Source organism: Sinocyclocheilus rhinocerous, unplaced genomic scaffold, assembly GCF_001515625.1.
Source record: "Sinocyclocheilus rhinocerous isolate Xijiao unplaced genomic scaffold, SAMN03320098_v1.1 scaffold457, whole genome shotgun sequence".
Lineage (NCBI taxonomy): Eukaryota > Metazoa > Chordata > Actinopteri > Cypriniformes > Cyprinidae > Sinocyclocheilus > Sinocyclocheilus rhinocerous.
In genome coordinates this window covers 155205-170071 of record NW_015661996.1, presented here as the reverse complement: position 1 = coordinate 170071, position 14867 = coordinate 155205, and the positions used below count along the sequence as shown (strand labels likewise).

The 14867-nt window shown below is 36.7% G+C and overlaps 3 protein-coding genes across 3 annotated transcripts in view; 1 reads left to right on the top strand and 2 right to left on the bottom strand.

Moving 5' to 3' along the window:
- Nucleotides 1–3854, bottom strand: LOC107727153 (D-amino-acid oxidase-like; the record flags this gene model as incomplete). The annotated part of the gene is made up of 9 exons (XM_016536937.1): nt 1–146; nt 793–891; nt 963–1080; nt 1805–1887; nt 1970–2074; nt 2818–2872; nt 3292–3357; nt 3503–3579; nt 3741–3854. Coding segments are annotated over 9 exons (849 nt in total), but the record flags the coding sequence as incomplete, so codon positions are not given.
- Nucleotides 3855–6275: 2421 nt separating this feature from the next.
- dao.3 (D-amino-acid oxidase, tandem duplicate 3) lies at nt 6276–10005 on the bottom strand. The gene is made up of 11 exons (XM_016536948.1): nt 9688–10005; nt 8727–8922; nt 8464–8578; nt 8259–8335; nt 7968–8033; nt 7751–7805; nt 7483–7587; nt 7328–7407; nt 7044–7161; nt 6858–6956; nt 6276–6774 (listed from the first exon to the last, which is right to left on the bottom strand). Exons 2-11 carry the CDS (start codon nt 8918–8920, stop codon nt 6643–6645), a joined length of 1041 nt encoding a protein of 346 aa, XP_016392434.1. The 5' UTR covers nt 8921–8922; nt 9688–10005; the 3' UTR covers nt 6276–6642.
- Nucleotides 10006–10607: 602 nt separating this feature from the next.
- Nucleotides 10608–14867, top strand: part of ssh1a (slingshot protein phosphatase 1a) — a 41457-nt gene continuing 37197 nt past the window's right edge. The window contains exon 1 of the mRNA XM_016536943.1: nt 10608–11228. Coding sequence (XP_016392429.1) covers nt 11148–11228 — 81 coding nt within the window. The 5' untranslated portion in view covers nt 10608–11147. The remainder of the gene's footprint in view (nt 11229–14867) is intronic.

Here is a 14867-nt window from a genome sequence, read left to right as displayed (position 1 = left end):
GAGGCATAGATCTATTAGAGACGTGATTTAGAGTATGCTAGCACGCCTTTCTGCTCCAGGATCTGTCCAAAGAGACGAGCAGCTTCCTCAGCACATCCACGATGGATGGTCAGTCCAAAACCACCATGTCCGTAGTTATGAATGACCTGAGGTGAAAGAAAACAGAAAACATGGTGTGTGAACAGAGAATCGTGAATCTGCGGAGCCCAAAGGGGCATCATGATGGAAAAAATATGAGATGGAAGGAAAAATGAAAAAATCATTTACTTGGAACACTTTAAACTTTGCAAAACGTTTGTGTTTGCCTGAAAACGCAGCCACTGCAAATCATTAGTTCTTTGTGTCAGTTCGTCTTAAATAGAATATGCATCAGTTTGCGGTCTGAGATTTGTTGTTCATGCCAAACCGCATCCAGTGTAGACAGAATCTGATTTTAATGGGTTTTATAAAGGGTTTATGGTTTTATCGTCCAATGCAGGCACAATGTTATTCTTTTGCTTAGTAATATTTTGCATTTACTTGCAATCAACTTGCAATACTTTTACGTTCACTGGCAAAACTTTTGCATTTACTTGCAAAACTTTTATGTTCTCTTGCAAATCCTTCATTTGTAGAAGTAGTACTGTGTTAAGGCAAAATATCTTATTGCAGTAATGCATTTTTTTGTCCCATGTCATATTTTTCCAATAACATGTCCATTTAGGGGCTCTTTATTAATTATATATTATCTTGGATATTTATGTTGTAAAATGGCATCAGATCTTAAGTGTAATGGTCATTCTATGAGCTCACCTCAAACGAGGTTGGTTCAGATCGTATGGTCTCTCTCTCCAGTCTAACTTTGCTGCGTGCGGGCCTGAGACCAGTCCAGTCCTCTACTATCCGCGCATGCTAGAGAAAAAAAACGACATCCAATCCACTCATGCCACTCAAACAAGCAAGGCTAAAATAGTTGAAACTACCTGTAGACTGGGCTCAAGTTTGCAGGCGGCTTCCCAGATTCCTTTATGGTCCACAGAACTATTCTGCAGATTCCAGTTTCCTACTTGGAAAACTCCACCCACAGTGACTAAACGACTCCTGCGGAAACAAAATGACCTGAGGTAATGTACAGTACATCACTGCTAAGACAAGACTACACTGCACTTCATTACAAACACAAGTGAAAAATGAGCAACAATGCTTATGTTATTACGTGTTATTTTAGTATTACATACCATCCCAGTATTTATTAATATTTTCATTTAGCTTTTATTTTATATTTTCAGTTTTCATTTTATTTTTTGTTAAATTTTTATCAATATTGTTGTGCCTTTGTCATTTGTTTTAGTTTTTTATATATTTATATTTAGCTTCAATTTATTTTTTATTTTAGCTTTTTTAGCACTTAAAGGGGTCATATGATGCGATTTCAATTTTTCCTTTCTCTTTGGAGTGTAGGTATTCGGCCAATCACAACGCATTGGATAGCTGGCCAATCAGAGCACACCTCGCTTTTCAGACTGATGAGCTTTGTAAAAATCGACGCGTTTCAAAAAGGCGGGGCATAGAAGAGAAACAATAATGTACAGTATGTGGAAAATAATGTGTTTTTTGAATCTTAAACCGCATAAACACATTTCATTACACCAAATACACAAAATAATGTTCTTTTTAGCAACGTCATATGACCCCTTTAAACGTATTCCAGATTGAAAATGCAACGTTTTAAATATTTTTTTAATCTACTATTTACATTTTATTTTATTTCAGTTTTCTTTAGATTACAGTAAATGCAGAAAAGTGTCATCATGAAGAGGCTCACCCAGGAATGATGTACGGTGAGTTATAGACTCCTGATGAGGAATCATGTGTGAGGATCCAGTGTTTCAACCAGGGAGCGTCTACCTGTTGATATAAAAAACATGAGATCAGAGCAGTTCCATGTAAATGCTTTAAGTCTGATTGACTTTTATCCACTAAACCTCACCTTAATGATCTGTCCTCTGGCTGGCTGGAGCTCAGGATCAGGCTGGAGGTCTCTTGATCGGACACCGGAGCAGTTGATGATAACATCAGCACCACTATCTGCCAACTGAAGCCCATTTTTGAGGTCATTACAAATTACACATTTTATGATTACTTTTTTACAGTATATATGAGGAAAGCATAATCTGAACATTAAATTAATTAAATTAGAGTTAGAGAATCTGCTTATAATATGTTATGTTAAAACTAGTGTAAGGTAATCTTACTGATTTTAACAATCAAGTTAACATATACACTACCATTCAAAAGTTTGGGGTAGCTAAGATATTTTAATGTTTAAATCTCTTATGCTGAATAAAATACAATAAAAGCAGTAATATTGTGAAATATTATAACAATATTATTATTGTAATATTATTACAAAAGAACTGTTTTATATATTTTAACAACTATTTAAATACATGTTAAAATTAATTTATTTCTGAGATGTCAAAGCTGAATTTTCAGCAGACATTACTCCAGTCTTCAGTGTCACATGATCCTTCAGAAATCATTCTAATATGCGATTTTTCATTTCTACATATATATTATCAATGATGAAAACAGTTGTGCTGCTTAATATTTTTGTGGGAATGATGATACTTTTTTTCAAGAGCCTTTGATGAATAGAAAGTTGTAAAGATCAGTCTTTATTTGAAATGGAATTATTTTGTTACATTGTAAATGTCTCAACTGTCACACTTAATTGTGATCAAATTAATGTGTTCTTGATTAATGATTTCTTTTTAATAGGTAGTGTAAATTTTAATTAAAAAAGATTAATGGAAATGAAAAAGCAATTGCTCAGACCTCTTTAAATGAACCAATCTTCCTCTGATAAAACTTGACCTTTCTTTGTCTTAACCTGCAGAAAACACAGAAATGTGACCAAAGTGTCAAAGATAGTGTTAATCATTGTTAGGCCAGAAAAGAGTAACAGAACAGCAGATCACAACAGATTTTACATGACTATATACATGCATAAGTTATTCTGATGCATATACAGTAAAACAGAAGAATAAAAATATTCATGTAAAAATTGGAGACACACATATATGCAAGATGTCTAGACACATAATATACATGTAATATACAAGTCTAGAAATCTAAAAGATTACTTATTCATTTTAAGTCAAAATGCTTATTTGTTTTACATTTTTTTTAATGTAACAATTTCTAAGCTTATATTACAGTTTGAATTGTGGACTCTTGAACTCCACTGTTATATTCTATTTCATTCCAATTCTAATGTTGGTTACTGATTAGATAACGGGAATCTCTCACCAGTCCATAAGCCAGGGCAGGTATGTCTTTCCTTCAATCATGAGAGCGGTGTTAAACCAACCAAAACTGAAAAGATAGAAGGAAAACGGAAAAGTGACGTATGCAATTTTACAAAAATAAATACTACAACCATCAAAGGGTAAAACAACAAAACAAGTCAGCGTCATCAAATTATAGAAATAGCTTGTGAGGAGATGCAGTTGATAAGTACCTGTATCCCGGGAACATGTCTAGTTCACGTTTAGTCAGCTGGCGAAAACCCAACACCGCATCTTTAAATGAGGGGTCCTGTTTGAGGGGAGCAGAGAGATTGAGTCATTTTCACAATTATCTCTTGGGTCAGTGAGATGGGTCGGTTACAGTATGTCCCGTGAGTCAGAACTTGCGGTTTATTATATGCCATTCTGTAGATAATGACATTATATGCAATGGGAAGATAATGTTCTTACTGGCAGGGGTTCAGTGCACAGATTGTAGCCAGACTGAAGGAAGATTCCCATTTTCACTGAATCTGGAGAGCTGAGGCAACTTAGTAGATAGTCAAACGTTTCTTTGTTCCATTTACTGAGAAAAGGAAATAAAACATTTTATTGAGATGCACCTGTATTGTAATGTTGTAAACTGATTGGAGAAAATTTTCAATACAAACCTGTGTATTCTGAATCATCCACCAGTGAATACATAATGCTGCCATATGTTTGCATTGTCACGGGAAAGGCTTAATTTGTTTTATTAAGTCTTATGTCCATAAAAACTCCAAAGAGACACAATTTCAAAGTTAAAATTTATAATGACAACTAACAAGGTTATAGAGCTTGAGTTGTTTTTATTAGTTGAATCCTTGTCAATTGTAACTTAATAGTTAATGCCTTGCATGTAATATCAAGCTGGAATCCACACTTTTACATTTATGCATGTGGCATGTTGCATTACACTGCATTCAAGGTATACTTCATATTTTATAAAAGGACAGCTTTACTCACCACACTTTTTTGTCTTGTTACCTCCAAAAAAGAGATCGATGTTGTCCTAAACACGTCCTTATCTTCTCTCTTGCAAGAACAGTGCAAGGACAGGGCGCAAAACTTACAAATGAACTTTTTCCCACGTTACGTAACGTCAGCTGTGACGTTGAGGTGGCGCTATTCGTGTGTTATTCAGTAAAGGCTCAGTATGGGCTGGATTCTCAATACTAGTCTTACTATTTTTGCATGGTAGAAATAGTAAAAGTCGTATTCTAGATGCTATTCCCAATTCAAATGGTGGGCGTTTTGATTCCTCTTAATGATTCGAATCTTTTTAAAAATTTGTTCACTAAAAAGATTCGTTTATACACTTGCGTTACATCATTACTCCAGCCGGTGGCAACAAATCTTTTGTGAATCATTTACTCGAGAAACATTTCTGTTATTGCAGGCCAGGGTGCATTAAAGCTGCATGCAGTCCGTAACTTTTTTGTGTGTTCAAAATTTACAAATTTTTATAATATGCGAGTAGTACACCATGAATCCATTTTCCAACCCGTGTTGTTGGCTTGTCCTGAATCACTACGGTACACCTATGATAAGTGTTTATATTCGGACTATTTTAGGCTGGTTCGGGTAGGCACCGCTGCGGAGTAGCCCAGCACCTGCGTGATTCGCCATAGACATAAACAGAGAGAAGTAGCTCCGGCTACAATGTTCTTCCGCAAGACGCACGCAGTTCTGTTTATTAACCGCTAGAGCTCCAAAAGTTACAGACTGCAGCTTTAACTTCAAGGTAAATTCTGGGTTTTTGTCAAACCTTATCAAAACACGCCACCTTCACATAGATGTCAGCACAAACATTACAATACTCCTTTTCCCCAGCTCTAGGTTTGTAACGTGAGCAGTTGTTCCTATGTGTACAGACTTCAGAGAGCAATTTTGTGTTTTTGTCTGTGTACACAGAGAGTGTGTATCCTCCTGTACCTTTTTTTTCTAATTACCTTGACTTTAACATTTTCTTTTATTTCTTTGATAAAGTAATTTATGATGCAGGTCAGAACTACCAGAATAATACATCCGACTTGTTTGTTATATATAATAAATAAAACAAACTCCAGTTGATCCCTTATAATCAAGCATATCAAAGGTTATAGTCACCACTATCATCTATGGGGTCACCAAACTCGGTCCTGGAGGGCCAGTGTCCTGCAGAGTTAATTAAACACACCTGAACCAGCTAATCAAGGTCTGACTTGGTATACTTGAAACTTCCAGGCAGGTGTGTTGAGGCAAGTTGAAGCTAAACTCTGCAGGACAGTGGCCCTCCAGGACTGAGTTTGGTGACCCCTGATCTAAGACAGTGGTCTCAAACTCAATTCCTGGAGAGTCACGTACAGGTCTGCACAATTTAGCTCCAACCCTAATCAAACACACATGATGCAGCTGATCAAACTCTTCAAGATTACTTGAAACTTCCAAGAAGGTGTAAGTTGGAGCTGGCTGGAGCTAAACTCTGCAGAGCTGTGGCCATCCAACAATTGAGTTTGAGACCACTGACCTAAGAGCTGACTCACTAACAGTATATTTTTTATCAACCAATAATGATCAAAAAATGTATTTTTTTATACCTAATATTTTTTGTTGTTCCAAATAATATAACTATGTAGAAATAGTAAAAGTAGTATGCTATTCCCAATTCAGGGCGTTTTGATTCATCTTTTTGATTTGTTCACTAGAAAGATTTGTTTATACACTTGTGTTACATTGTTACTCCAGCAGGTGGAAACAAATCTTTTGTGAGTCATTTGTCCCAGAAACATTTGTGTATTTAATAAGTAATAAATTATACAGAATAATTATTGCCTTCCGGTTGTACAGGTATGTATCAGATTGTATTTTTCAGGTCTTGGTGTAATTTTTATGTATTTATAAAAATGCAAATGTATTTATTTATTATTTATAAAACTGTTTATACATTATGTACCTGTTTTTTTTTTACTATTTTTATATACTGCCTTCATATATGCAATGTATACTGGAACATGATTTGATAGGGGCATTATATGAAGTAGAAGATACCTGAAAAAGTCTAGTGTTCAGACAGTCGAAGAGCAGGATCCCTTGCCACTACAGTGATGTACATGTGCATGATAATAATAAAGCTTAATTGAAAAAACATTAGATCAAACATAAATAAATCATGCTAGCATCTGATTCTTTATTGTACATTAGCTGAATAACATGTTGACAATTCAGCTCTGTTATGATTCTGTTATGTTATCTTTTATTTGAAAGCTCTATTAAAGTATAATAAAAAATAATATATGTACATTTACATATATTGTAGAAATTATGTCTAACATTGCCCAGAGGCCCAGATCTATTAGAGACGTGATTTAGAGTATGCTAGCACGCCGTTCTGCTCCAGGATCTGTCCAAAGAGACGAGCAGCTTCCTCAGCACATCCACGATGGATGGTCAGTCCAAAACCACCATGTCCGTAGTTATGAATGACCTGAGGTGAAAGAAAACAGCACGGTGTGTGAAAAGAGGCAAAGTTAATAAGAAGAAATACTGCTCTCATTTCTATGAGCTCACCTCAAACGAGGTTGGTTCAGATCGTATGGTCTCTCTCTCCAGTCTAACTGTGCTGCGTGCGGGCCTGAGACCAGTCCAGTCCTCTACTATCCGCGCATGCTAGAGAGAGAGAAAACTGAGCAAATCTGTGGGAATATGGAAAATCACACCTTAAATAACAGATTTTGACAACATGTGATCTCCTACCTGTAGACTGGGCTCAAGCTTGCAGGCAGATTCCCACATGTTTTTATGGTCAACAGAACTGTTCTGCAGATTCCAGTTTCCTACTTGGAAAACTCCACCAACAGTGACTAAACGACTCCTGCGGAAACAAACTGAGGTCATGTGCATCTGTCCTGGGACAAGACTACATTTTGCATTTTATAATAAACACAACTTAAAATGGGAACCTACACAGCATGTTTTCCTTTATCTCTAAATGTCTTTTTTTTCAAATATACATCGACTGTGATGAAAAATAAACTCACCCGGGTATGATGTACGCTGAATTGCCTCTAGACGAGAAATTATGTGTGGAGATCCAATGTTTTATCCAGGGAGCATCTATCTGTTGTCATACAGCACAGAATCAGAGACTGTCTAAAACTCAAAACCTGATTGACTTTTATCCGCTAAACCTCACCTTAATGATCTGTCCTCTGGCTGGCTGGAGCTCAGGATCAGGCTGGAGGTCTCCTGATCGGACACCGGAGCAGTTGATGATAACATCAGCACCACTATCTGCCAACTGAAGCATATTTTTAGGTCATTACAAAGTGTGACCACAATCACTTCACAACAGGATAGATGATGTTCACACAGCTCAAAAATAAATAAAAAATAGCATTGCTACACTTGGGCCACTCATACAGAATGTTTTTTGCAGTAAAAAAACAAACAAACGTGCAAACCTCTTTAAATGAACCAATCTTTCTTTGATGAAACTTGACATTTCTTTGTTTTAACCTGTATTGAGAATACCAGAAATTGACTAAAATGTCATACCTGAAACCTATGTATATATATACACACATACATACATACATAGTATGTATATCTTTACATATATGCATACAGCATGCAGCTTCATCCTAGTTTATGCTACTGAGAAGATCTAAGATCTCTCACCAGTCCATAAGCCAGGGCAGGTATGTCTTTCCTTCAATCATGAGAGTGGTGTTGAACCACCCAAAACTAGGGAAAGTGGAAATGGAGATGTAGATGTGACACTGAGATCCATCCATTACATTCAGATTGAGCTGAAATATATAATATAATACATAGGTCTGCCCTGTTTCAATTTGAATGTCTAATTAAACTGAATATTACTCCATGTCTTGTACAGGACTTTGACTTCAAAAACAATGTCAGCGATATCAGTTTAAATCAATTATCTAAATAAACAAAGTTGATAAGTACCTGTATCCCGGGAACATGTCTAGTTCACGTTTAGTCAGCTGGCGAAAACCCAACACGGCATCTTTAAATGAGGGGTCCTGTTTGAGGGGAGCAGAGAGACAGCTACAAAATATACCTAAAATATAGCATTGTTCAATGAAATGCCATGTGAACTATGTATTTTAAATATAAAGCATTTTTACGAAGGAAATGATAGTGTTCTCACTGGTGCAGTTTCAGAGCACAGATTGTAGCCAGACTGAAGGAAGATTCCCATTTTCACTGAATCTGGAGAGCTGAGGCAACTTAGTAGATAGTCAAACGTTTCTTTGTTCCATTTACTGAGAAAAGGAAACAGACATTTTACTTGCTGCTATAGATTATACAGCATCTTGGGTTCTTCAGGATAACTGAGAAACATAAGGATGTGCTTCAACCGATTCACTGACACTTTTAGATTCAGACACTTTGACACAAATGAAAGCTCACGTTTCATGTACATTGCCCTTGTCGTAGAGATACGGCTGCCATAGTCCAGCTGCCCCGTCGCTGGTGGTGAGTGGAGTGAAGACATCAGCATACACCTCTATGGTGAGGGGGCTGATCCTGCTGTGGAAGTGCTGGTAGATGCTCTGAGCGGTGGAGAGGCCGATGACCCCCGCTCCAATGATGCACACCCTCATGTCTGCAGAAAAAAAGTGCCATAAACATGCAAATGTGGCTTTAGTAAATCTATTTGCAGATATGAAAACAAAATTAGGTTTGTATATGTGGGAAAGTACTTTGTACAACCCCACAGGCTTTTTTTTTTATTATTTTTTTTATCAGCAGTTCTTTTTATTTCTAAAATGGATTTCTGCTTTATTCTGCTGTGTAAACAAAATGTAGCACCAGATATGTCAAGCCGATGACCCCCGCTCCAATGATGCACACCCTCATGTCTGCAGAAAAAAAGTGCCATAAACATGCAAATGTGGCTTTAGTAAATCTATTTGCAGATATGAAAACAAAATTAGGTTTGTATATGTGGGAAAGTACTTTGTACAACCCCACAGGCTTTTTTTTAATTTATTTTTTTTATCAGCAGTTCTTTTTATTTCTAAAATGGATTTCTGCTTTACTCTGCTGTGTAAACAAAATGTAGCACCAGATATATGTCAACACCAAATATCACCAGACAATGCTGCCACGTGTTTATTCGTGCAGCTGACTTGATATTAATGAAAAATATTTTTGCAAATAACGTGCAAAAACGTGCATGTGTATTTCAGAGAAATCTGCACAAACAAATATTACATACTGTAGGCCTATATGCAAACTTGAAAGACATTATTTTAGTTTTCCTTCTTGTTCACCTTCATGTAAGCTTTTTATGGTTTAACAGGTGATACACTGCATGTACTGTATTACAAAGATGGAAAGAATTTATTAAAGAAACAGTTTCACTCACCGGAATTATAAATTGACCAGACGTTATCTCCAATCCTGCAAGCTCTTCTTCACTCTCTCTTATATACACTGCCGTGTGCTATGCAATCACAGATGGATTTAGGCAGAAAACAGAATTTACTGCTTAACTAATTCTTTATTACCTAACTCCCATAACGTAATCAACAAGTGCCTGAGTCTACTCATTCGTTCACACAAAGCTTGATGATGGGGTAAAGTCCACCGGATTAGAACCAGCCTCTAGTGGCCTCTTGAGGTCTGTAAAAGTTTCACTTGAGCAAATATATTTAGCCTAATTCATTCGCAGAGCAACTCTGGAAAATGTATATTTGGTCAAAATGATCAGTAGTATTAATATGTAATGTTAACTTAAAAAAATACACATAACATTTAAAAAAAATTGGTAATTAACAACACTATACAAATATACACAACACCATGACACCTAAAATGACTATTCTACCGGAAACCACCCTGATTTTTGCCCTGATTTTATTCTTATTAGTGGTGGGTATTTTGATTGAGTTCAGTTGATTCAGTGCTTGTGTCTTTTCAATAACCTTTCAGAGACAAAAAAAAAAAACGTTCAGATTGGTCCAGTAGCCCGGCACGTCGCATCGTGATGCCAGTAGGTGGCGACAAGTGTCTTTATGTGCGACATTGAGTCACTGAAGTTATTGAATTAACCATTCAACCGATTCGTTATTCGACCGTGACCGCAACAGCACGACGTCTTCAAATCAAAAATACAGAAACAATCTAGGCGTTTTTCCCACAGTTGGAGATCTACATCATCTACATTCATTTTGTCACATGCTTGGCATGGCCTATAAAAAACAACAATGGGAGCAGCAGCCTAAATAAACCCAGCTTCACTTTACCACATACAATAGATACTAGACTCCCAGTTCATTCATATGCCCGAGGAAATGCCTCGTTCAGATTCAAAACACTGACTCGTTCAGTGAAGGGCGTGTTTGTTCGGTAAGTTCAACCAATGATAAGCGCCTACACCGCTCGTACTCGAATACTATTGGTCCATACTACTGTCAGTCTTTGAAGGCAGAAAAAGGGTCAACGCCCTTTCAAAGGGAGGGACTCGTTGGCCGAACAATATGGAAGTGAATCGTTCACTTACAAGATTCATTCAAAAACACCGATTCGTTCACAACTGAGACAGCACTACAGGCTGTGTGAGCTGAAGGCAGCCACATGCGGCAGTGAGTGAGTGAGTGAGTGAGAGTGAGTGAGAGAGTGTGAAGCACCAAAACATCATCCAGCTCATGTCAAAACGGAATCAGCGACACAAAAAACGCCGAACAGCGGCTCAGCCATGGCCTTTTAACAGCGGTCCCATCGAGCGCAATCCCCGTATATCTGGCGCTGCTGCTAGGGGAAAATCCGCTAGTCGGTTTAGCTTGTGTCAGATAGACTGGCCGTTGTGCTGGGAGATTTCCATCCATGGCTCTGGTAACCCTGCAGCGCTCGCCCACTCCCAGCGCGGCGTCCACTTCCAGCACCGCCACCACCAACGCGGGGGAGGTAAGCGGAAATAAACACGGCGAGATGAGATGTGATGATGTAATGATTAATAAAAACACAACAGAACCCTTATATATGAGTCACGTAGGCCCAATGCTAATACAGCTCAGGCTGTAAAGCTAACTAGCGGGATGCCATCAGGGTTGATGGAGGATTGAACGCTGTGTCACTGCGTCTGTCTGCTGTTGTGAGATGACATGATTCGCCTTTGGGCGTTTTGTGGACTATACATGGCATTCTTGACGTGATTTCTTAAATTCAACTTGATCATTCACCCTAATCTTGTCTGTTTTGTGATGGTGCTTCATCTTTGTTGGTAGACAGTGTTTATGGTTGTGATGCTCTTGAGTTGAATCCTGTCTTCAGGAGAAAGTGTTTGACAGGGCTGTTGTACTTTATTGAGCTAATGGCTTGTTTCCAGGCTGTCTTGCAATTTGTGGTTTAATGATTGCGAAAGAATATGTCTGGTTTTAGTGGAAAAAAAAATACAAAAACACTGTTTTGTTTGGAACTGATTGGTTTAACTAAGTATTATTCATGGATATCATGCCAAGCCGTAAAGGTGGACTCAGTATGTTTTACTTAAACGGTATACACATACATGAAGAAGACCTTTTGTAAAAAAAAATTACTAAAATTATGTACATCCACAGAAGGTTAAAACTTAAGACATATCAGCCGTCCATTAAAAAAAAAAAAATCGGTTTTATTTTATATGGAGCGGGTCGCCCCTTCATGGGCGCCGCAGTGTTGACATCACGTGACCAGTCTTGTCACGCTGTTGAGTGCGTCAGTGTGCAAGGTGCTATGCAAAGCATAAACATAACAGTAATACAAACTATGTTCTTTGTATTAGGAATGTTATTTGTTACTAAAAAAACGAATTCTTAAAATAGCTTAAAATATATATTAAAAATTACTAGTGTAATAGTTAATAGTTAAATCTTCAAAGACACTTAATACCGTCTTGTCACGCAGTTGAGTGCGTCAGTGTGCAAGGTGCTATGCAAAGCATAAACATAACAGTAATACAAACTATGTTCTTTGTATTAGGAATGTTATTTGTTACTAAAAAAACGAATTCTTAAAATAGCTTAAAATATATCTTAAAAATGACTAGTCTAATAGTTAATAGTTAAATCTTCAAAGACACTTAATAATAAGAAATGCACCTTTTTCTTTTGAGCTGTAATGAGATCTTTTATGTACTGTGAATTATATATTTAATGTTATTAGCATGTTTTTTTTCTGTGTTCTCTTCTTTCCAGTATCTCTGTCCTGTTCCAAATACAATTGTTACTGTTTGAGTATATAGCGTCGCTTGAGGTTTTTCAAGACTGTTTGAAAACTATATTTACACACTATTGTTCATCTTTTTTTTTTTTTTTGGAATTTCAATAAAATAATTCAAATAAAAGTACATCTAAACAAAACAAACACAATTAATTATATTACAGACACAATGTAACTGTTGTTATTGGTGGGATGAATAGGAACCAGCTAAACTTAAACAATTTTCTTGTAGGCTTTAATTGTCTTTCCTTCTTGAAAGCACCCCACCTTCATCAAATGTTGCCTTAGAAACCCATTTTACACCCAGTAGGGGGCGCTATCTCTACACTTTTGAATGGGAGCGCACAAAACACAGTGACATGGTCTGATGACTACTCTACTATGAGACTAACTAAAGCTGAATGAATTTTAGATATTTGTATACTATTATTATGATAAACACAGTTCAGTAGCAGTACCGGGGTCAGATTATCAATATGCTTGAAACTCTGTAATGTGGTCTAACTTTGTAATGTGGTCTTTTACTTCTTAGTTGTACTAAATCTTCTTTTTTTTCATTAAGTTCAGATCTTTAATGTTTAAATCTATATTGTGGTTAAATTTAAAGGCCCGTTCTCACAAAGGATGATGACTATAATGATAGAGATATAGTTCTAAAAATCATTCTTAATTTAAAAGAAAAGCAGAGTCCACATCACAACTATAATGGTTATGCCACAAAGGAACGATAACATTGGAATCACATGCAGAATGATTTTGCTCCAACTGATGAATGATAAAAATATCGATAGCTTATCAGAATCCATCCTGCTTTAAAGAGCTCGAGCATTTCAAGCGGCACATGTCAAAACTGCAGTCCGCGCTTATAATAAACAGAATGTTATTGTGTGTTGGTGTGGATGCTAATGTAGTTATTGTTATTATATGTTATTGTTCTTGTGTGAACGGGCCTTAAGAATAATTGCGTAATGTACTACGCTAGCAAGGACACACGCTATTTAGAATTCACAGCACAATCTCAAACATGAGGACTGGGGAACATGCAGCTGCAGTGACGTCATCTCATGCAGAGACTGAGGGAGGGAGAGAGAGAGAGAGAGAGGGAGGGATAGACAGACTGATACAAGGCATGGGTAGAGAGGTAACGAGAGATGTAAAATAAAAACTCGTTGAAGAGGAATAATGGTTTAAGGTTTCAAGGGTAAAAATCTGCAGAAGCTTTGTGTGTGGTATTTGGGTTCAATTTAACATGAAATCAAAATTGAAACTCTTTATTTTCTTAAAGTATTAGTTCATATAAAAATTTAAATGCTGTCATTGTTTACTCACCCTCATGTCGTCCCAAACTTGAATGACCTTGCCTTAAACTGAAGTCAAATTTTTGAAGACAAAAAACAACAACATAAAAGTAAGCCTAGTTCAGGAGTGGTCCCTATAACTCTTGCATTACTAATTTTCTGAAACCAGTGGAATTTTATAGCTTTGTGTCTAATCTGTTGATCCAGTTCACAGAATTATTCTTAATCATTTAGTCACAAATGATCTGGTTCTCAAGTTCAAATCACTGATTCAGTGATCTGACTCAGCGGTTAAAGGGTCATTAATTACTCACCCTCATGTTGTTCGAAACCCGTAAGACCTTTGTTCATCTTCAGAACACAAATTAAGATATTTTTTATGAAATCCGAGAGCTTTCTGACCTTGCATGCAGCAACGCAACTGACATGTTCAAGGCCCAGAAAGGTACTAAGGACATTGTTAAAGGTGCCATTAGAGATGCACCGATTGCGATTTTCTTGGCCGATTCTGATTTTTCGTTAGTGTGATCTGCCGATATCAATTTTTGCTGATTCCGATTTTCTTTCTAAGATCTATAATTGACAGCATATACAAACAAAAATCTACTTTTCTTCAACGCAAAGGTTTATTTTCATTAAAAAAAACACAAGTAAAAAGTCAGTAATAAAAAAAGAACAAATAAAAAATACTGCAAACAACAGCACAAATAAATGCAATAAAATAAAGAGGGCTATGAAACTAAGTTTTTCAGGTTAAGTAAGTTTTTATTACCGCATACACATACTGTATACGCACTGCAGACGGAGTACGTGTTAACTTGGCGCAACAAATCTAGTTCAACATCTGAGGCAACGCCACAAAGATCTCTATGACCTATGCATGGCAAATAAAAAAAAAGATTTTTTTCTGCCATATGTCTATTCTAGAGACATTTTGTTACACCTTTACTTAGTGATTATTTTGCCTTATGTCTGTTCCAGAGTCATGTTACAGCTTTTTGATAAAGCTCTAATTGGTTTTCTTTTGGAAATATGTTTCAAATTCACA